This window comes from Macrotis lagotis, chromosome 3 (genome assembly GCF_037893015.1).
Source record: "Macrotis lagotis isolate mMagLag1 chromosome 3, bilby.v1.9.chrom.fasta, whole genome shotgun sequence".
NCBI classification, from domain to species: Eukaryota; Metazoa; Chordata; class Mammalia; order Peramelemorphia; family Peramelidae; genus Macrotis; species Macrotis lagotis.
Genome location: NC_133660.1, coordinates 106,980,831 through 107,004,812, shown reverse-complemented (window position 1 = coordinate 107,004,812; position 23,982 = coordinate 106,980,831). Strand labels below are relative to the sequence as shown.

At 38.5% G+C, this 23,982-nt stretch overlaps 1 protein-coding gene across 5 annotated transcripts in view; it reads left to right on the top strand.

The window, feature by feature from the left end:
• Window positions 1–23,982, top strand: part of FNIP2 (folliculin interacting protein 2) — a 224,082-nt gene that overhangs the window by 37,860 nt on the left and 162,240 nt on the right. For 3 of the 5 annotated variants that reach the window (XM_074229047.1, XM_074229048.1, XM_074229045.1), the window contains exons 1-2: window positions 11,062–11,234; window positions 22,454–22,580. In XM_074229047.1, the coding sequence (XP_074085148.1) occupies window positions 11,077–11,234; window positions 22,454–22,580 (285 nt within the window). In that variant the 5' untranslated portion in view covers window positions 11,062–11,076. Of the gene's footprint in view, window positions 1–11,061; window positions 11,235–22,453; window positions 22,581–23,982 lie in introns of those variants that run through there. The other 2 variants (XM_074229049.1, XM_074229046.1) reach the window with 1 other exon arrangement.

Genomic DNA, 23,982 nt, shown 5'->3' with positions numbered 1-23,982 from the left:
ATATATCACCTTCCAGGATGCTTCATTTTTACCAGTCCTCCTTCTACTCTAGTTAAATTTTCACTTACCTAAGGATAATATACTCTTTGCCTCGACTTTAGGTGACTTCAGTTTTTTCAAGTTTTCTGACATGTGCAGAACACTTTGCTAAGAGTCTAAGACACTCCCTTCACATATATTTTTTTGCTTGTGGAAATGAAGAGCCCTAATTATGGAACACTATGCATAATGTCAGACTTTTTCACAGTATTTGTTCATTTTGCTTGTTTTTCTTCTTTTACAATTTATTATAATAATGAATGGCTTTCAGGAATGTAATGGGAGAGGATGAGAGAGCATGGGAATGTAGGTAAGGTAAAAAAATCAATAAAGTATTTAAAAAGTGAATTTAGAGATTTTTTTAAGGTCTTGCTGTCTTTTTCCTTCAGAAGATTTTTATTTAGGCAGTTTTGTTAAGGATAGATTTGCAAAAGGATGAGACTTGTAGGCAGGGAGTTTAAGTTGCAAACTATCACAGTGGTTCTAGCAAGAGGCTGTAAGGTCACAGAATTACAGAATTTGAGAACTGAAAAGAACTTCATTCTGGTTTATCCTGTATTTACAAAGAATCCCCAATATAACACATCAAACAATTAAAAAAAACATTTTAAATAATATTTTATTTTTCTCCAGTTACATGTCATGATAATTTTAGCATTTTCACAAGATTTTGAGTTTCAAATTTTTTCCTATCCCTTCCTCCCTCTCCTCTTTTGAAAATAGTAGCTAATGTGATGTAGTTTATACAAGTGCTGTTATGTTTATACATGTGCTGTCATGTTTATACATGCTGTCATATAAGTCAGACTTTGTCAGTTCTTTATCAGGATATGGATTCTGTGTTCTTTCTTGAGGTCTTTATACTTGAATCATTGTGTTGCTTAAAAGAGCTGGGTCATTCACAGTTGATTATCACAGTGTTGCTGATACTGTATACAATGATTTCCTAGTTGTGCTCATTTTATTTTGCATCAGTTCGTACAAGTCTTTCCAGATTTTCCCAAAATTTGTTCAGCATTTCTTATTCAATAATAGTATTCCATTACATTCATTTATCACAACTTGTTCAGTCATTCCCCAGTTGATAGGTATATCCTCAATTTCCAGTATTTTGCCATGACAAAAAGAGCTGCTGTAAATATTTTTTGCATATGTAGATCCTTTCCCACTTTTCTATGATATTTTTTGGATACAGACCTAGTAATGGAAACTGGATCGAAAGATATGCACAGTTTGGTTGCCCTTTTGGGGGGGGGTGTAGTTCCAAATTATTCTTCAGAATGCTTGAATCAGTTCACAACTCCACCAACAGTACGGTAGTGCCAATTTTCCCCCATCTTCTCGAACTTTTATTATTTTCCTTTTTTTAATCATGTTTACTGTAAATCTGATAGGTGTGAGGTGATAGTTCAGAGTTGTTTTAATTTGCATTTCATTAATTCATAGTGATTTAGAGTCTTTTTTCTAGGACCTTTAAATGGTATGATTTCTTTATCAGAAAACTGCCTATTTGAGAAATGCAAATTAAAGCATCTCTGAGGTACCTACCACTTTACACCTCTCAGACTGGCCAATATGACCAGAAAGGATAATGATCAATGTTGGAAGGGATGTGGGAAATCTGGGACACTAATATATTGTTGGTGGAGCTGTGAGCTCATCTAACCTTTCTGGAGAGCACTCTGGAATTACACTCAAAGGGCAACAAAAATGTGCATACCTTTTCATCCAGGAATACCACTACTGGGTCTGTACCCTGAAGAGATGATGAAAAAGGTTTGTAAAAACATCACTTGTACAAAAGTATTCCTGAAGCAACCCTGTTTGTGGTGGCAAAGAATTGGAAATCAAGTAAATGTCCTTCAATTGGGGAATGGCTTAACAAACTGTGGTATATGTATGTCATGGAACACTATTGTTCTATTAGAAACCAGGAGGGATGGGAATTCAGGGAAGCTTGGAGGGATTTGCATGAACTGATGCTGAGAGATATGAGCAGAACCAGAAAAACATTGTTCACCCTAACAGCAACATGTGGGTGATGATCAACCTTGATGGACTTGCTCATTTTATCAGTGCAACAGTCAGGGACAATTTGGGGCTATCTGTGATGGGGAATACCATCTGTATCCAGAGAAAGAATTGTGGAGTTTGAACCAAGACTAAAGACTATTACCTTCAATTTAGAAAAATGACCCATTATCTTACTATGTAATTTTGCTATCTCTTATACTTTATAGGTATATGATTTCTCTCTCACCACATTCAATTTGGATCATTGTATACCATGGAAACAATGTATATAGACTGGCAGATTGCCTTCTGTGCGGGGGGGGGGGGGGGGAAGCAAGATTAGAGGGGAGAATTGTAAAACTCAAAATAAATAAAATCTTTGGGGGGGGGAAGAAAGCTGCCTTTTTATATCTTTGAACATTTATCTATTGGGGAATGGCTTGTAATCTTTTAAATTTAACTCAGTTCTCTATATATTTGAGAAATAGGTCTTTATCAGAGACATTTGACTATAAAGATTGTATACCAGCTTTCAGATAAATTTTAATCTTGATTGTGTTGGTTTTTATTTTAATAAAGTCAAAATGATATATTTTATATTTCATAATGTCTGTAACTCATTTAACTTCTTTAAAAATTTCAGTGTTAGACTACTTGATACATATGCTTAGTATTGATGCTGCTTCATTGTTTATAGTATTTTTTTAAGGAAAATGTAGTTTTCTTCCCTTCTCTCTTTTTATTAGGTCTGGTTTTGCTTTAACTTTGTTTGAGATCAGTATTGTTAAAACTGAAGCATAATAGATTCGATAGATTCCCTCAAGCTCTTGATTGACACTTCTGACTAAACATTTGTAACTGAATTCTTTGCCAGCCTCCCAAAGCAATATATCTAAAACTGAACTCATCATTTACTTAGCTTTTTCTTTGTACGTCTCTCTGCTTCAAGTGGTTCTTGTAAACAACATATTGTGGGGTCCACTCTCTTCTTAAAACTCTTTAAAGTTAGTTGAACACCTCTGGAGATGTCCCATTCTACTCTTGAATGGCTCAAATTGTTGGAAATTTTTTTTTCCTGATGTTAAGGCTAAATGTGTTTCTTCCATGCATTGCTTTTAGTTCTGCTTCTTGGGGCCCAGCAAAATGAATTGAATCCAGCAAAATGAATTGAATCTCACTTCCACATGATAAACTTTCAAATAGTTGAACACAGTTCTTCTATGTAGCTGACTTTGTAAGAAAGGTGGAAGAAGCTAGCCCATTCCACTCATTTCACAGAACCAGAAAAATTAAGTGACTTACTCAGGGTCATACTGCTAATAAGGGGAAAAAGTATAGTTTTAAAGCCAAGTCTTAGTCCAAATTCAGGGATTTCTGCTTCCTTCCACTCCTGCACTGCATCCCCTATCCAAAGCAACTTTTTATTTTAGATTCTTAAAGTTCTCAGCTTGGGTGACTGGGAGGATGGTGGTGCCACCAACAGAAATAGTTAGGAGGACAAGGAGGTTATTGACATCAAGAAAAGACCCACATGTGCAAAAATGTTCACAGCAGCAATATTTGTGATAACAAAAAGCTGGAAACAAAAAAAAATGTGGCCAGTGATTGGAGAAGAGCTAGACAAATTATGTTACAGGAGTGTAATTATGCCACTGTGTGGAATTATGTATAGGAAGAGTTGTGGAGTAAAAACAAAGTCCAAATCAACATGTAGAAGAAATGCAGACACCATACTATCCAAGTTAGAGGACTTTGATTTACTGTTAGGGCAGTGTATTTTATAAAGGAATTTATATGGTAATTTGGGAATTGTTGGTCTTTTTCTTTTTTTCCCCCAAAATACATCACTTAAAAATAGCAGATTTAGAGAGTAAAATGATGAGTTCAGTTTCATATGTATTGCTTTGGGAGGCTGGCAAAGAATTCAGTTAGAAATGTTCAGTCAGTTAGAAGTGTGAATCAAGAGCTTGGGGAAGAGATAATTAAAATAGCTTGTTAGGTGCTATAACAGGCTGAAACAACTTCAGAATTCAGAGGGAAGAGAGAAATCACTTCTGATTGAGGTGAGCATAAGAATTCTGGGGTGAGATTAGATGAAATAGTAGTAAATTGTTGGAGACAGACAAGAAATGTTTACTTAGCCAGGTTAGAGAATGGGAAGGGAATGGTAAGTAAGTAGTCCAGTTGGGTTGGAGAATAGTGCCCTCATAGGCAGAAATAAGAAAGATGCTGGAAAAAAGTAGACTTACAACAATAACAGAAAAGCCTTTGGATTCTGGATTTAAGGAACTTATACATTAATCAGTATTTAGGAAATGGAGAGCCACCAGACCAGAGATTACAAGATATTGATGCAGGAAGTATTTATTAAGCACCTACTATATTCTAGACACTAGGCTAAGAGTAAGGAATACAAAGAATAGACAAAAATAGTCCCTGCTCTTAAGGAATTTATAATATTATGGGAGAAGTGCATGTAAACAACTGAATACAAACAGTATAAAGATAACCTTGGAGGAAAGATTCTAAAAATAAGGATAAAGGGCAGGAGATTGAACTTGGCTGAAACCTGAAGGAAATCAAGGGAGCCCAGAGGCAAAGACTCAGGAGTGAGAGTTTGGGGAGCATGAAGATGCTTCGATTCTGAAGATTCCCTAGTGTCACTGGATCATATAATATTTGTGGGAAGTCTAAGAATATTGGAAACGTAGGAGAGGGTCAAGTAGGAAGGATTTTGAATGCCAAGCAGAGAAGTTTATGTTTAATCTTGGAGGTAGTCTCTGAGTGGAATGGGCTAGCTTCTTCTACCTTTCTTACAAAGTCAGCTACATAGAAGAACTGTGTTCAACTATTTGAAAGGTTGTCAGGTGGAAGTGAGATTCAAATCATTTTGCTGGGCCCCAAGAAGCAGAATTAAAAGTTTGAGCAGTTAGATAACATGGACAGATCTGCACCTTGGGAAGATGAGTTTGTTAGCTGAGTGTAAGACAGACTTTAGTGAAGATAGAGAATCTGAATGAGAGTGGTACCAGTAGGCATTTGAGAAAGGAAGAGATTGGTATGAGAGATAGTGCAAAGGAGGATTTGATAGGCTGTGATAAGGGATTGAGAATGAGGGAGAAAATAATACTGGAGAGATGATGTCAAATATACACCTATCACTGTTGATGGAGCTTGGAATTCTGGAAAGCATTTTGGAATTATGTTTTAAAAAGAAGAGAGGAGAATAAAATATCTTTGACCTGCCTATGCCAGGAGTGGAAAGATGGAAAGAAAGTTCCATGTTCATCAAAATATTTATAGCAACATTTTATGTAATAATAAAGAACTGGGAAACAAAATAGATGCCCGTCATTTGAGGAATGGCTAAACAAATCTTTTGGGAGCATAATGGACCATTACTGAGGTGTAAGAAACAGTGAATATTTAGAATTCAAAGAAATCTAAGAAGACTTATGCAAACTGATGCAGAGCAAAGTTAACCAGAATCAGGAAAATAATATACACAATAGCTACATTGAAAACAGAAAGGACAGAAAAAATGTTGAGTAGTGGTATTTACTATTTAATCCCCAAAGGAAGATGGAAAAAGTATAGAGCCTTCTTGTAAAGGCAAGGAGGCGACTGGATTTAGGATATTGTTTATGCTATCAGATGTGGTTGGTATGTTAGATAGCTGGACCAAGATGCTTTTTTCATTTTTCTTTTTGGATCATTATTATAAGTAGGTAAGACGAGAGGGATATATTTGGAAATGAAGAGCAAAATTATCAATAAAAATAGTATTAAAAAGAGGGAGAATGAAGAGGAAAAAGGGTAGAGGTTTCCCATCTAAGTGACAGTGTTGAGTCCGGAGGAGAGAACTCAGGCCAACATCAATATGATGCATAAGCTGGTTCGTTTATTGATCACAGGATACATACTTTTATATTCTACATTTATGTAACCAATTACATAAGCGTTTTAGCAAGCATTTTTTTCACATGCATATCCTTGTGTATGTCTTAGGTGATTGTTTTGAGAACCAAACAGTGTTTTGATAAACAGAGTGAAGATTGTTTTGAGAACCAAACAGTGATTTGATAAACAGAGTGCAGAAGGTAATTATCTCAGAATGCGCTATCTATCTGAGCCTGGGAATACACCTTGTTAGCTCAGACATGCAGTTACTCCCTTATCTAAGCTCTGAAGTACATCTTGCTGGTTAAAGCACATAACTATTTCTGTGTTAACCCTTCATAGCTCTTAGCCTGGAATACATATGACACAACATAACAGGGTCATTGATGTTGCCCCACTCAGAACCAAGAGCCATTTAGTTCTCTGAACGAGTTTTCAACCTCTATAAGGAAAAGAACAGACACAGAACTAGAGAACAAAGCAATCACAGGATGATCTTGAGTTTGGGAAGACCCTGACCATTGAGTGCTCTGCAGAGGTAGCATGAAGTAGTCATCAGTCATGAAGTAGAAAGGCTGGTAGATTTGGTGTTGGGGCACTGAAGCTCTGAGGCAGCCCTGCTCCTCACTGCCTGTCTTGTCATCTTGGTTCTGGCTCTATACCTTGTGAACCACAGTGGTTCTCTCAGGGTGCAATTTACAGAGTTTTTGTACCATCTTTTCCTCACATTGAAGAACTCACTGTTCTAGGACCCTTCCTCAAAAAAAGTGTTGTTATAGATTGTAAATCTGACAGGAATTCAGGGACTGGAGTGGGGTGTATATTGGAAGAGGAACCCTGGTGTGGCTTTACAGGGTTCAATCCCTCATTTTGGCTTTTCCTAACCATGTAGCCTTAGGCAAATGAACCATAATTTCCTCATCTGTAGAGCAGGGGTAACATCTCCTGCTATACCTACCTCACAACAGCATCAAACAAATTAAAATTGCTTTGCTGCCTCAAAAGTACCATAGAAATGTGTAGCTGTTATCACACCGGACTATCATCTTCTGTTGTTTCAAGCTTTCTTTAAATCTTTTTTTAAAAGTGTGTGTATGGGGCAGCTAGGTGGCACAGTGGATAAAGCACCGGCCCTGGAGTCAGGAGTACCTGGGTTCAAATCTGGTCTCAGACACTTAATAATTACCTAGCTGTGTGGCCTTGCGCAAGCCACTTAACCCCATTTGCCTTGCCAGAATCTAAAAAGAGAGAGAGAGAGAGAGAGAGAGAGAGAGAGAGAGAGAGTGAGTGAGTGAGAGTGGAGTGTGTGTGTGTGTGTGTGTGTGTGTGTGTGTGTGTGTGTGTTACTATCCCAGTTTCTCACACGGAGCCTTGCATTTATCAGAAACACATATTGAATGTTGCAGGGAAAATGGAAAAATGGGGCACTAATGCACACACTTTGGTGGATCTGATGTAACCATTCTGGAGAGTAGTTTGGAACTATGCCTACCCTTTGACCCAAAAATATCATTACTAGATCTGTATCCTAAAGAGATCAAAGGGGAAAATTTCTATGTGTACAAGAATATTTGTAGCTGCTTTTTTTTTTTTTTGTGGAGGCAAAGAATTGGAAATGGAAAGGATGCCCATCAATTGGGATGTGGTTGAACAAGTTGTGGTATATGATAATGATGGAATATTATTGTGTTATAGGAAATGATGAGCAGAGCAGGATGGTTTCAGAAAAACTGGGGGAAGACTTATAAGAACTGATATAAAATGAAGTGAGCAGAGCCAGTAGAGAATTGTATATAGTGTGCTATATGATCAACTGTGAAAGACACAGGTGTTCTCAGTAAGACATTGCTATAAAACACTTCTGAAGTGTCTGATGAAAAATGCCATCTACTCCAGAGAAACTGATGGTGCCTAAATGCAAATCAAAGTATTTTTAAACTTTTCTTTTTCTTTTTTTTTGGGGGGGGGGGCTGTGTTCTCTTTTCTGATGGGGCTGATATGGAAATATTTTTGCATATTTGCACATGTCTGATCTATATCAAAGTGCTTTCCTTCTCAAGGAGGTAGGGAGGGAGGGAATTTGAAATTCAAAAATTATAAAACATGCATGTTAAAAATTGTTTTGGGGGCAGCTAGGTGGCACAGTGGGTAGAGCACTGGCCCTGGAGTCAGAAGGACCTAGGTTCAAATATGACCCCAGACACCTAATACTTAACTGTATGGCCTTGGGCAAGTCACTTAACCCCATTGCCTTGCAAAATACAAAAAAAAATATTTTTACATGCAATTGAGAAAACAAAGAAGCATTTTAAAAAAAATATATGCTGATTGAATTTGACTGAGTTGGAAGGTTCTTGTTGAAAAGTATCAAGGCAATAGATTAGGCTAATTATGCAGGGCGGAATCAGATTATAGAAAGTTTTAAATGCCAGGAAGGGGCATTATATTTGATATGGTTATATGATAGCAAGTTATTATCCATTTTTTCAGGAGGGGGAGTAACATAATGAAAGCACTATTTCTGGAAGATTAGTCAGGTTTTGTTTAAAATATATTGAAGGGAGGGACTGGAAACAGAAAGTGTTCAAAATGTGCCCTTTTCTGGAAACAACCTCTATTCTCATTGGTTTCCCATTTCTTTATGGGCCAGTTTCTTGACTCACTGGTTCTCACTATCATTTTTTGGCTCAACTCTTTTTCTAAAAGAACTTGAAATTTTTTCTAATTGTGTGATCATGGGCAAGTCCTTTCTTAAAGCCTTAGTTTCCTTATCTGTAAATGCTCATAATAATTCTTTTATTGCTTGTCTCAGAAGGTGGTTGTAAGGATAGATGTGTTTTGTGAATCTTAAAATGCTATATACAAATGAATTTTTTGTTTTTGTTAACAATATTCTGTTAGGCTATTTCAGATTTCATGTTAGGAAGAGAGTTGTGCATGCAATGTTATGGCAGCCCTGGAAAATGAAAATATATGTAAAATGTAAAGATGCTCAAGAAAATTGTTTTGTCCTTCTGCTTTCTCAGTCAGAAAGATCCCAATTATGTCATTCAGAGTATTCACTTTTATTTTTGCCCTATCTGCTTACATCTACCTCTCATTCTTAGGGGAGTTTAGCTACTTAATATGTAGTCAAATGTTTATTTTTTTTAATGGCCCACTTACTAAAACTGGGGATTCAAACACAGGTCTTATTATAAATTATTTCAGATTCTGACCCTGCTTCAAACTGGGCTTTAAGATGTTGACCAAGTCACATAATCTTCCTGGGGTACCATTTTCATCCCCTAACAAAATTGATTGGATTGGATGATCTAAAAGATCCCTTCTGCTTCTCAAAACTGTGATGTTAACCAAGAGACCTCGGAGTACAGTGGATTTGAAGGTCAGAGTACAACCTGGGCCCAACTCCTCCTATGCTTCTCTCACTCCCCTGACTTTGGGCAACTCATTCATAGACCCCACCCTGGGCCTCAGAGTTGAATTGGATGACTCTTCAGGTCTGTGCCTTGCTTCTGTATGGGACAAGAAGCAACTTGATGATATGGAACAGAGCCCTGTCTTCAACCCCTTATATGAAGAGCCAGGATTAGCATCTGGGATACTAAGATGAATAGGACTGGTTTCCAGAAAATGGCAAATTTTGGACACTTTCTACATGTTCTGCTCTCTTCTCATTTTAATATACTTTAAATACAGCCTACTTGATCATCTTAAAATACTGTTTTCATTATGCCATTCTCCTGTGGTCCTGGGTAAGTCATTTAACATCTGCTTCAGTTTCCTCACCTGTAAAATGAATAAAAATAATAATAGTATCCGTCTCCCAGGATTTTGAGGATCAAGTGAGGTAACATTTGTTAAAGTGCTTACATAGTTCCTTGCTCATAGAGGGCACAGTGGTTGTTTCCTTCCTTTCTACCAGACACAGGAATACCCTGTAAGAGCTGCTGAGGAACTGGATGTGCTGCTAATTAAGTATTGGGGGAAAGTTATCTCAGGAATTGTGTGATAGAAACAAAAATTTAATTTTTGTGATAATTTCTGTGATCATCTACTTTTTATTCTTGCCTTAAAAAACCCAGCAACAAACTGGCACAATCTCTTTTTGACCAGCCTTCTCCATTCTCCCCCATGATTTTTTCTAGTGGTTCCTTGGGTTTAGGGCCCTTGTTTATGCCTGATCAGAGTCCTACTTATGAGAAAATTTTCACACATCACTTTAATAGTTCCTTTGTTCACCAAGTCTATAGGCACCTGAGATGAAGCAGGATAACCCCAAATACTGGAGACTTTTAATTGCATAACAGATAGCCTTTCATCTTGCTTAAAAAGGGAGAGTAATTGAACTTGGGTCCTCTTACCGATTTTTTCCCTTGGGCTCGATGTGATGGAATGCCTTAGGTTTTGCCCCTAAGGATGATGACTTGGGTCCCTGTGTGCTCCAAGTAGGTGGTTTTTCACCGAAGATAATTGTTGACATTGGGTGGCATTCATTAAACTACACAAGTCAGCAACCTCCGTCTGGGAAGTTTCCTTGGGTTTGAGATGGGGTCGGCAGAGAAACAGTCAATGCAGTGGGTGGTGCAGGTGGGCACCTGATGGGCTCATTTCCTTCTTTCATTGACGATTCACCTCACAGCGGGGGTGCTGCCTGGCCCGTGGGGGACACAAACGCAGCCGCCCCTGCCCTTGGTCCAGAGGCCTGGGGGGGGGGTTCAGTGGCGGCCCCCTTGGACCCCCGCAGGTCAGGGGAAGGAAGGGCTCTTTGCAGCCCCGCCTCGGGTGGAGCTTACGGAGGGAGGGCCGGCCAGGTTGCTGAGGCCGAGCCATCAGATGACATCGGCTCACATGAGCGTCATTAAGAGGTTGTTGTGGCCCGAGTCCGAGCTGCCCGCCGCCCCGGGCCAGCCCCGGGCCAGCCCCGGCTGCTGCAGGAGCCGCCGTCTCGTGACCGGCTCGGGGCTGCCGCCCAGTGTCCTGCCCGGAGCCAGCTCGGCCCCCCGGAGGAGCGTGGAGACTTGCAGCTGGGCTGGCTCGGGACAAGGGGCTTCTTAAAGCGTTTGTAGAGCCGGTGAGGGCCGGGCTGCTGCCCCGAGCTGTGGGGCCCCGGCCCGGCCCGCCATGTGCAGCGGCGGCAGCTCCAGAGCCTCCAAGCGGCCCCGGGCCGGGCCTGCCCGGACCGGCTGCGCCGAGGTCCCGCGGGTCGCCGGGGCCCCGAGGCGCCGGGCGCTAGGAAGGGGGCCCGGCCCTTCCCCGGCAGCCGCGGGGCTCCACTACAGGTATGGAAACGGGAGGGCCCCTCCCTGGGAACGGCGCCCTGCGGGGGCTGCGGGGGCTGGGGGCTGGGGGGCTGGGGGGCGGGGAGCAGGCAACGGAAGAAAATGTGCGAGTGTCGTGTGCGCGCCCATCCTCCCGCCTGCCAGCCCCGTAGTTAGAGGGAGCCCGGCGGGAAGAAGCCGCCCAGAGATGCCAGGATGCCGCGCGGGGCGGCCCGAGCTCGGGGCAGCGAGCCTGCCCCATAGAATCGCGTTAGCCGGGATGTGAAGCTGGAAGCGATCCATCGTCCGCGTGCCACGCGCTGCCTGACCCAGATGCCCCTGGAAAGACTTTCTGAAGCCTCCCAATTCCACACTCTATTTTATAGAGAAGAAACGAAGAAACTGAAACCTAGACCATGGGAGTGAATTGAATAAGTTCATGCATTTAATGAGCCCGGGCCCTTTGTCTTCAAATCCATTGCTCTTTCTGCTCTACCATGCCCCCCCCCCCCATCTTGGTACCTGCTTGCCTCTAGCAGACTAGAATATTCTGAAAAATCATTGTATTCCTGCTCTAGGTTTTTAGGAGGAACATGCTGGGGGTGGGGGTGGGGGACGACTAGTAGTTGGCACAATTTTTTTTTCCCTTGAGAGTGTTAAGAATTGAGAGCTTTTCTTCTTTTCAAAGTTTTCTTATCCAGGAAGCTGGACTCAAACATTCTGATCAGGAATGTAGGATTGAGCTGAGCTGTGGCCATCAGTACTGAGGAAGTCATTATCCCACCGCTGCTATTTTGATCACAAAGTCATATGATTTTAGGATTTGTAGCCAGAAAAGGACCTCAGAAGGAGCAAAGACTAGAGCGTTCTCTGGTCCCTTCTCTTGTTGATGTTCAGGACTACAGCAGTAGTTGTAGGTCCTGTGACTGGAGAGAACACCTGCTGCCAGACCTGGAAAGAAGCCAAGGCCTGACCTGCTTGGGAGGAAACAAAACGAATGGTTCTTAGTGTGGTTTGAAGATATTGAGTTGTCACTGAGGCATTACTCTTGGGGATCCCAAAGATTCAGTTAACACAAGCCCCTAGTATAGGTACCTTGCATGCCATGTAAAATATATATTTTTTATATTGAAGGATATTAATTAGAGACTAGGAGAACCTTAGCCAATGGCTTTATTTTTATATTTTAAGACAACACATACCCTTTCTTTCCCCCTGTTTATTAAGTACTTTGAATGTTGACTCCTTTCCCTTTCCTGCTTGTTCTTTAATGAAAATAACAGTGCACAGGACCATATGAAGGAGACAGGAAGGGTGCTTCTTGGGGAAGGGATGCTCACTCTAGATCAGGGCCTGGGTTTAAATCCTGTTACTGACTTTGGGCAAATTAATTTCACTTTTCTGGACTCGTTTCCATCCTTCATCAATAAAATGAAAAAGTTGAATTGGTGATCAATAAATAGCCTTTCAGATCTAGCTTGATGGTCTCAAGTGATATGAAAGTGCTGTGTAAACAGTAAAATGTTATTGTTGATAATAATTTTTTATAATCCTGACATGGTACTAATAAAGAATAAAATGGCCAACCAGAAAGGGTAGAAGAAAATGAGAGAGATGATCTAGTACCAGGTCATCAGTTGCTGAATAATTGATGTTGAATGGCCTTCATCTAAAGTCTTTCTTCTGTTCTTTTCAATTACTTAAAACATTTTACTTGTTTTCTTCTCAAGGACTTAACAAAATCACACCCAGAGCCAATGTTCTCTCTCACTTACTGTCTGTAATCAAATTCTCTTAGAGATTGGGGTATAGAGAGGAGGGAGTTTTGCCCAGGGAAGGGAAATGAAAACTCTGTGGTGAAATGCCCTTTCTATTTATCCAGGCAGAGAATTGTTATTTAGGTACAAGTGGGGCTGGGGACACACTGGGTGATCTGGACAGTGACCCAGATTATTACCTATATGACTTGGCTTGAATTATTTCCCATCTTTGTGCCTCAGGTTCCTTACCTGTTACTTATCTCTTCTTTCCTGGAATAGGCATCTAAATATCCATATCTAAATATCCATATCTCTGAATCCTGTGATCCCATGTGAATCCCTTTACACCTTGCTAGTTAGTTAGCAGAACTTTCATTTATTAAGCAACATCTTTCCACTTATAGATCAATTCAATTCAAGAAATCACTCTGCAGGACTTTTATTAAGGATTTGATCTGGGCCAGGCACTGGGAATACACAAAATGAAACAGGGGTTGGGTTCTGGGACCCCATTGCTGGGTGGTGGGGTACAGGGAAGTAACACCTTATCATATAAGTTAATATGTGTATTCAAGGTCCTGTGACAGGTAGATACAAGATGAAAAATGTCTCAAGCTGTCCTCTTTAGGAATTAACAGAGGATAGAAGCCTTATACAAATAAATTAGGGACAGATGAGAAATCTAGAGGAAATGCTCTGTGGCTATAAGAACATTTGAGGAGGCAGGCAATCTTGGGGATATAATCAGGAGCTTGAATCTTGAGGTCAGGAACTATCTTCAGTGTTTGTGCTTGGTTATAACATAAGTACTTAAATATTTATTAAATGATTATTGTTTGATCAGCAATGCGATATATTAGGAAAAAACTTTAGAATATTCAAATAGGTGACCCACTTTTGCTATGTTTATTCCTGCTAAAAGGAGGCAATATAACATAAAAATACACTGAAATGAAAGCATTAAGAATACCTGAGTTCTAGTCTTGACTCTGCCATTAACTAGACATGTAATCTTGGATAAATATTTTTTTTAATTTAGAATAAATTTGATATTGTTTTTATATCATTCATCTTTCCTGATGTTTTCATTCTCTCTCACTGTTCCCAGAGAGCAATCCCTTATAAGAAAGAAGGAAAAAAAAGGAAGAAAAGGAGAAAAGTTCTGGAAAATTAACCCTCATTAAAAGAAAATTTAACATTGAATGTATATATAGCCATGGCCCACATCTTTGCATAGTTTTGTTGTTCTTTTCATTTATACTGTAGTAGTTGTTTGTATATGCTGTTTTCTTGAGTTAGCATAAAGTCTTTGCATACCTTTCTCTATTCATTATGTTCTTTGTTTCTTGACAGAACAGTCCAGTATCACTTATGTTGAACCATTCCCCAGTTGATGGACTTATGATTTGGCTTTCACTTTCTTGTTACTAAAAAGTGCTGATACTTTGTTGTCTTTAGGGCCTTTTATTTTCTCATTTCCCTCCTTATGATGTATGCTTGTTTAGCAAGTGGCGTCTCTCTGGTTTACCTTTTAGCCTGAATTGGTCCTTTTAGTAACTTTAATAGCATAATTCCAAAGTTTTACTCCATGCAGAATGATTCAATCAATTAACAGGTCCATCTGCCTTGCTTTAACCTGCAATTCGGTTTCTTTCATGTATAAAATAAATGAATTAACTTAGGTGAACTCTCAGTTGTTTTTTTCTAATTTGTAAAGTCCTGATTCTTTGACTTTAAAGACTCCTGTGTTCTTCCCAGTCTTTCCTCATTCAGAAAATTGTCAAACTCTGATAAAATTTGAGAAAACAGAATTCTACATAAAGATACTCATGTGGTTCCACCCCTTTTCAGAATTCCTGAACTTTTAGTGAACTTTCTTCAGGTTCATTTTATCTAGTTACTATTCTCTAGGAGAATTTTAATCAGATAGATTTTTATGTTGCCTTCCACTACCTTTCACTTCTTTTATCACTTTTGATCACTTCTTAGAGAGAAATTAATTCTTTTGGTGACTCTCTTTGAATGAATGAATGAACATTTGGATGGATTGATTGCTGTTCCTCAGAAGCTGTCTTCTTAGTTCTGGTGACACTGCCTTATTCAGCAGTTCTCCCTATGGGGCAGGGTTTCCATGTGCTCTCTTTGGACTAGGGCCAGAAACTTGTGAGCAGAAGTGAATTATTGACAGGAACCTGCACTTCAGAGTTCTGGCCCAGGTTAATCTGTTTGATTAAGTCACATGGTTGCTGGTTCAGTTTGACTTCAGCTCCTCTTGGCTTTCTGGTATCTAAAGTCAACAGTTTTAGAATGACTTTCTTACACTCACCTCTCAGCTGTTTTCTTCACTCACGTGGTTTGTTAAGTGCATAGAAGGGGAAGGAAATGCTTCCATGAATGTTGAAGCTATTTGGGGAACCCAAATGTGTCCAGTGTAACAAAATAGGTGCAATTAAAATGTTTTTTTAATGCTATTAGTGAATTAAATAAGGAAACCTTTAAAACCCATTAAATATAATGTCCTTTTTTTTTTGGTCTTTCCAACTGCAATAAGAGCCTAGGATCATAAATTTAAAGATGAAAGGTACTTAGAGATAGGGCATCTTATTCAACCCCTTCATTTTACAGTTGAGGCAACAGAGGCCAAGAGAAATTAAGCAACTTGAATCAGGTCATACGCAAGGCAATAAATAGTGAAAGCAGATTTGAATCAGGGCCTCTGATTCCAAGCCTGCCATTCTTTCCACAGAATCCTGTTGCCTTCTATGACCTGAAGTTCAGTTGGTTTCTTGTAGGTGATATTGGATTTCAGGAATTCCAGGGTCACCTGACACCAGCTTCACAAAGAAAAAATCTAGAGTTGTATATGGTTTATTAATTTAATTTCTTGCCAGGAAAAAAGTGTGCCAGTTTTGAGGAAGGAAACAAGGACTTCATTTCTTAAGAAATGCCTCCTTTATGCTGATTATTATGCTAAGTGCTCACAAAAATTGTCTCTTGATTTTCACAACAGCCCTGATGGTTTGCATTATGATTCCCATTTTACAGTTGAGGAAACTGAGGCAGAGGATAGTGAAATGATAATACTCAGGGTCACAGCTGCTAACAAGTGCAAGAGACTGAATCTGAACACTGCTCTTTCTGACCAGTACTCTCCCCACTATGCCACCAATCATCTGAGGAAGACTGTGTGGTCTAGAAATGAAGAACTGGTAGAGACTTCAGAGGTCAAAAGGCCCAATATCACTCAGGGGGCAGGCATCAGAGGTGGACTTAGAACCTAAGCCCTCTGACTCCAGGCCACTGCTTTTCCCACTATTTCCACGCTGCTAAGTAGTCACCGAAACATATTATTTTACTAGACTGTCTCTTTTAAAGGCAAAATATAGTAGGAGCAGTAGCAGCAGCAGTACCTGCTGCTACTAATTTGGAATAGAAAGAACTGTGTTCACTCACTAATGTGTGACAAAGGGCAAATCTCAACACATTTCTGATAACATTTGTAATATCCACCCCCTCTAGAATTGTCTTGAGGCTCGATGATGAGTTTTGTATGTAAAATGTTTAGTAGATGTCAATTTATAAAATCTGCAAAAAAAAAGCAACATTAAAAAAAATTTCTACAGACCTGGTAATTAGGCAACTTTAAGAACTATGATTGTTTATAAAAGAAAAGGAAATAGTGTACCTTGTGTAAAGTAGGCAGAGAATCCATACTTTTCCACTAGCTGCAGAAAACCTGAGCCACATTAAAAATATTTTCATTTGATGAGTGACAGTGCTAGTAACACTGATCCTTAAAATGAATGTGGATCAATTCAGGTTCAGAAGTGACTCTTTGGTACTACTTTGTGTTATAATGATGAAAGGAAGAGAAAAATTAACTTTTAAGGGGAATTAGGAAATCTAACCTTGGTGGTTATGAACTTTTGGAGAATTCTGAGTTGTACACGTATTTTATTTAAAAGTGGAAACTGAAAAGATGGGTTTCTCCTCATTTCTCCCCCACCCCACTCCTACAAAAGGAAAATTCACCACACGTGGAAAAGATAAGCTTTCATCATCATCATCATCATCATCATCATCATCATCATCATCATCATCATCATCATCATCATCATCTGAGCTAGCTCACCCAGAAAATCTGTGAGCTTAAAATTGCCTTGTGAAAAATCATCCTGCCTTGATGGTTGTTAGAAAATGTATTTGTTAAATTGAGTGAATAAATAGCTGTGCTCTGTGAGGAGCCTCAAAAAAGAGTTTATAATTGCTAGGGAGTCTTATTAAAATGCATTATTGTCATAAGATTTCCTCCAGTAAGATCTTTAGATTGCTTCAATTATGTATTTCATTTGGTTGGTTGATGGTGAAGTTTAGCTACTTATTGATGGTTATTCTTTTGTGATTGTTAAGCAACCTTCTGCTTTGCACAGTCTCAAAGGACAATTACCTCTGTCCTGACTTATAAATTTATACATTTGATTTATCAGCAGAAAGTGGGATGTGGCAATATCATCCAGAAAATGTATGAATTTTTTTGTGCTGTACTGGTTATGTTGCAGTGATACCAACAAATTGTTAACAGATTTTTTGCCTAGTACATAGGAGGCACTTAATAAATTTTTGGTTGATCAATTGATTTTAACAAGACCCAGAGGAAGACTTCTAGCATTCTCTGTAAAAATCTCTGAAGAATATGTGTGAGAATCACATAGGATAGAAGGCATACCTGGGATTGTGATCTGCAAACCCTAATGGATCAAAGAGCCACATGCACTAATAATGAGAAACTTAAATTTTAAAGTACTCTCAAATGTCCCTCCATACTTAAAGAAACTGGTAAAAAGATGACAAAAGATTAAACTAATGTTGGAGGGATTGTGGATAAATCAGGACTGTTATATTTTATATTGTTAGTAGAACTGTGAATTGGTGCAGCTGGAAAATAATTTTAATTGTACCAGAAAAATAAATCACTAAATTATTCATATCTTTTGAGTCAGTGGTAGTGCAGCTAATTTGTGTAGTGGATATAGGGCTGGCCCCACAATCAGAAAGATCTAAGAGTTCAAATCTAGTCTCGACACTTATTAGTTGCGTGATCCTGGACAAGTCACTTAACACATTTGCTTTAGTTTCCTCCTTTATAAAATGGGTATAATAACAGTAGTTGCATCTCAGTGTTGATGTGAAAACCAAATTTGGCATTTGTAATGAGCAAAGTGCCTCACATGTGGTAAACACTATATAGATGCTTATTTCATTCTCTAATTCTACTGATTAGGCATATACCCCAAAGAAACTAAAGTTAAAAAAAAAAGAAAGGTCTCTTGCATATGAAACTAATTTTTGTAATACAAAAGTATCTTTTGATTGGGCAAGAATTGTTTAAATGGTGCTATACAAAGCAACTAAATACTAATTAATATTGCATCATCTGAGAGAAATTGTGAACAGAAAAAGTAAACAAAGCTATGAGAGTCATTCACATGATAGTCACAATAAAGTGAAAGAAAACTACCTTAAAATTTTTTGATGAATGAAATTCACTATTTCTGACTTTGGAGAACTCAAGGTGTAAAGTGTGCCTCTCCTTGTCAGCAGAGCCGAGTGGACTAGAATAAAACTTCTGAGATTGCTGGACAAGACTATTGTTTTGATTTTATTAACTGTTCTTTATCCTGAAGAGATTAAGAGGGATTTTTTAAGGCTCAATTAAACAGTTATAGAAAAAAAAAAAAGAAATGTTTTACCTACAAAAGGAAACATTGATCATTTTTCAAAAGATTTTTTTCTTTTGGTCTGAGCAAAAAAAAAAATTGAATGAATTTTTATGATCTTATATAACTTTTCCATTTCAAAACAAGTTCCTTAACCCAGAACAAAATAGAAAGAAACAAAAAGTTCACAAGGTTGGTCTAACTAGTCTGGAAAGCAATTTGGAACAGTGCCCAAAAAAAGTCACTGACTTGTGCATACATACCCTTGACCCAGCTATGACACTGCTGGGGCTATAGCCAAAAGAGATCAAAGAAAGAGAAGAGGAACTCATGTGTACAAAAATATTTATAACAATATTTTCAAAGTATCTAAAAATCAGAAACCAACATGGTACTTTGCCTTTTGGGAATGGCTAAACAAATTGGGGTATATGAATATGATGGAATATTATTGCACCTTAAGAAATGACAAAACAGAAGGTTTCAGAGGAAACTGGGAAGACTTCTGTAATCAAGATAGTGAAGTGAACAGAACTAGAACAATTTATATAACAGTGACACTAAGAAAAACAAATATAAAAGACTTTAGAGCACTCATGCAATGATAAATTATGAGTCTAAAGGACTGAAGATGAAAGACTTTTCCTCATCCTCCTGCCATAGAGGTAATGAACTTAAAATACAGAATGAGAAATACATTTAATTTTTTTTTATTTAGGACAGTGGGGCCAAGTGACTTGCCCAAGGCCACATAGCCAGGCAATTATTAAGTTTCTGAGGTCAGATTTGAGCTCAGGTTCCCCCAACTCCAGGGCCAGTGCTCCATCCACTGCATCACCCAGCCCCATGGCATGCGTTTTTTTTTTTAAAGAAAGATTTTATATATTTTGAGTTTTACAATTTTTCCCCTATTTTTGCTTCCCTCTCCCCACCCCCACAGAAGGCAGTCTGTTAGTCTTTACATTGTTTCCATGGTATAAATTGATGTAACTCGAATGTGATGAGAGAGAAATCATATCCTTAAGGAAAAAAAATAAAGTATAAGAGATAGCAAAATTACATAATAAAATAACGTGTTTTTTTCTAAATTGAAGGTAATAGTCTTTAGTCTTTGTTCAAACTCCATAGTTCTTTCTCTGGATACAGATGGTATTCTCCAGTGCAGATAGCCCAAAATTGCGCAACATTGCATTTTTGACAAGTACAACATGGGAATTTGTTTTGCTGGAATATGTATATTTGTTATTGGATTAATTTTTTAATTCAGTAAGTGGAGCAGTGTGAAGAAGAGATGATAACTGCTTGGAAAAAAATCCAAGAAAATATTCAGTGTTTGAATCCCTATACCTGCAGCTGATACATAATTCTCTGACTCTTCTTTCCTTCTAACTTTTTAAGAACCATCAAAGAAGAATGAGTAGTGCCCCCTCCTTTTTAGCCTTGGACTATCAGAGGCCTTATAAGATAGACACCTGTTGCTATTGATAACCATAACTAAAAGGGGGGGGGAGGAAGACCTCCATACTTTCTATCAACTATCATTTCCCTCAACCAAACCTGGTATCTTTGGAAAATGGGAGAAAGAACCAAAAGGAATATGATTGTAAAGTCATTTAATTGTACAAGAGGAAGAAGAGGAGGTCTTGGGGAAAGTTGGTGCAGTGCTTTTAAAGACCTCAAGCTTATCTCTGAAGAGAAGCCCATCTTGGTAACATCAATATTCTGCTAGTGATGCTGTGAATCATGAAATATTACAGCATTTTCAAAGAATTAAAATTGAGAAGTTCCCTAGGGGCATGAGAGAGGTGCATGGTGGGTTTGTGAGCCACAACATGTTACCAGTTAGAAAAGAACTGCACAAGAAAAGTGATGGAAAATGTAGTTATAGCAGAGATTTGTAATAGCCTGGAAAGAAGGTGTAACAGGATGGAGGGGTAATTATTGGTATCTCTGAAATCTTAGAGTCTAGATTCTGTGGTGATGCCTGGTATTTTTTTCATGAAACAATTTTGGAAGGATAAAGACAGGATTCTTACTAGAAATATCTAATACAATGATCAGTTTAAGCCTTTATTAGGCTCCTACCACATGTTAGGCATTATTCCAAGTGCTGGGGAAGCAGAAGCAAAATGTAAAAATAAACTCTGCCTTCAAGGGGTTTAAAGTAATTTGCTCGAAGAATTGGAAATTGAGTGAATGTCCATCAGTTGGGGAATGGCTGAAAAAATTTGTGGTATATGTATGTTATGGAACACTATTGTTCTATTAGAAACCAGTAGGGATGGAAATTCTGAGAAGCCTGGAAGGATTTGCATGAACTGACACTGAGTGAGATGAGCAGAACCAGAAGAACATTGTACACCATGACAGCAACATGGGGATGATGATCAACCTTAATGGATTTGCTCATTTCATCTGTGCAACAATTGGGGGTAATTTTAGGGTATTTGGGATAGAGAATGCCATCTGTATCCAGAGAAAGAATTGTGGAGTTTTAAACAAAGACCAAAGACTATTGCCTTTAATTTTAAAAATTATCTTATTATGTAATTTTGCTGTCTCTTATATTTTATTTTTTTCCTTAAGGATATGATTTCTCTCTCAATACATTTAATATTGATCAATGTATAGCATGGAAACCATGTAAAGACTATCAGACTGCCTTCTGTGTGGGGTTGGGGGGAGGGAAGTGAGATTAGGGGAAAAATTGAAAAATTCAAAAAATAAAAAAAGTAACTTGCTCAGAGATCACTTAACAGATTCTTAGGAGCCATTATAAGAACTTTTCTTAGGATTATTGGAATTAGTGCAAACATTGAAGTCCTCTTTCCCCTGCTTCTACTTCCTTCCTTTATATGTACTCCCAAATAAATTTAATTTGGTAAACATTTATTAAATTGACTTTCTGGACCGAAGACTACATAACTTGGAATAGGATCATTATTAGTTATTTTAGCAATGTGTAGGTTTTCAATAACGTTTTAATACGTTGAACAAAAGTGAGCATCAGACTTTAAAAGCTCTGCTTTAATAACATTTGATTATTAGAGTAAAATAGATTGAACCAGAAAAAAAAACCTGATAAGGAAACCTTAATTGCATCTTTTCCTTTTCAATCTCTTCAGCTTGCATAACTTTATAATAAATTAACATGTGCCCTTTTCCTCACTGAGGTGTGTCCTAACTCCCTTGGTTGTCTTTGTCCCATAATGAGAGATGTTTTATTTTTCTCCCAAGGTAGTCTGATACACAGGGACATGGAAGCTAAAAATAGTTACAGAAGGGCAGTGTCTCTTCCATTTCCAGTTGGTCAGCCTTTTGATTATTGGATTTTTCATTTTCCTCAACCAAGCCTGGCATCTTTGGAAAGCTTCATAGTGTAGGGGATTGTGCACTAGTTTTGGAGTTCAAGTTCAGACTCAGATACCACCTGTCTTAATTCTGAACAAGCTACTTAAATGCTCTGTGCCTCAGTTTCCTCTGCCATTAAGTAAGGGGACTGAACTGACTGGCTTCTGAGATTGCTTTTAACTTCAAATCTATGCTTCTATGATCTAGCCTGTTTGGAAGAGGCCAGTGGCACAGAGCCTTGCCTTGTCCTTCCCAGTCTTGAATGGGTCAGTATTGAAGGGCACCATAACCCCATCTGCCCCCAGCTCTCAGAGTCTTTCTTGGTGAAAGCACTTCTTGCATATATTTTCAAGCCACTGTCTAAAGAGTAATTTAAGATTTAAGTAACTTCTTGTGCTTTCTTACTTCCTAGCTGGTCATGTTCCGAGTTTGACTTGAATGAGATCCGTCTGATCGTTTACCAGGACTGTGAAAGGAGGGGCCGACAAGTCTTGTTTGACTCTAAAGCAGTCCGGAAGATGGAAGAATCCACAAGCCAGGTACAGAATAGTCATCTGGCTTTTGTTGAACTCTTTCTGTTCTTTGGCCATCTCTGTAATCAGCCAGGTATTGCTTTGCCTGTTTTGTGCTATGGGGACTAAACAAGGAAAAAGTGACTCTTGTCTTCAAAAGGCTCACATCTGTACTAGAACACAGGCCCACAGGAAACAATTGGCAGTATCATTTGGTACGTCAAGGGTCTATGATGTGATAGGGTTAGCTATTCTTTCTACCCAGATCACAGGCCCTCCAGTTTAGCAGAAAGGTCTCCAGAATTACTGAGCAGGAAAAATCCATCACTTTGAAGCAGACCTTAAATAGACTGGCCAGTTGATGATAGTCAAGAGGCTATTACTAGATAGTGCTGAAAAGCTTTCCAGCTAGTTAGGACCTACTGCTATGGTCCTGCTGGCTTAATAATCACTTCCAAGCCATATTTATCCACCAGAGTAGGTCTTAGATGGATGCACAGCACAGACAATTACTGTTGTAAGAATTCTGATGAGGGCTAGAACAATCATGGAGGACATGGGTCCTGAATTAGACCTTAATAGACTTTGTAGGATTTTATGATTTGTATTATAGCAACTTACGTGAAATATTTTGAGGTTTGTTTATGGCAAATGTATATGGTAGTGGTGGAAAGTGAATATTTCCAATACACAAGTGAATGGAGAATGATACATGATATTACTGTACCTAATGATATGCAGTAAACCAATTGAAATGGGGAAAAATGTATGTAGGATTTGGATAGAGGAGAAAGGAAGGGAAACAGAATGAATTTGAAGATGATAGGCAATTACCTTGACTAAAGTGCAGTGTGTACTGGGGAGTAGAATAGGGCAGGGAATAGTATTGGATGGTAGTGGAGAGCTGGAGTTAGAATTTGACATGGTTAGCTGAAGAAAGGCACTTTTGAACAGGGAAGTCCCATAATAAAATTCACGTTTTAGTCCACTGCTATTTATGTCGGATAAATTGAAGGAGAAAGGCCTGAGCCAGGGAAACTTAGTAAGTAGCTGTTGGAGTAAACCATCAGGACCTTGACTGAAGGAGGACCGAGGATAGAATGGGGCAGTGTCAGTGAAAATGGAAAAGATAGTTATTTGAAGGTCTTCTGTTGGGAGAATGGCAGCACCACTGTTACAAAGATAGACGCATTGAGAAGTATCAGTTTGAGGGCAAAAGATGAATTTGGTTTAGGATGTGAATTAGATTTTAGACCTGCTAAAAATTTGAGGCAGAAATATACTTGTGTCAGAAAATCCTTATGTATTTAAAAACACAAGTAGAATACCTTTTTTACTTTTATTTGTCTAAATGTTTTCTTTTCCTACTGATACAGTTACATTGTAGAGTTTCCTTCTAAATTATTATCATTGTTTCAGAATCATAGGA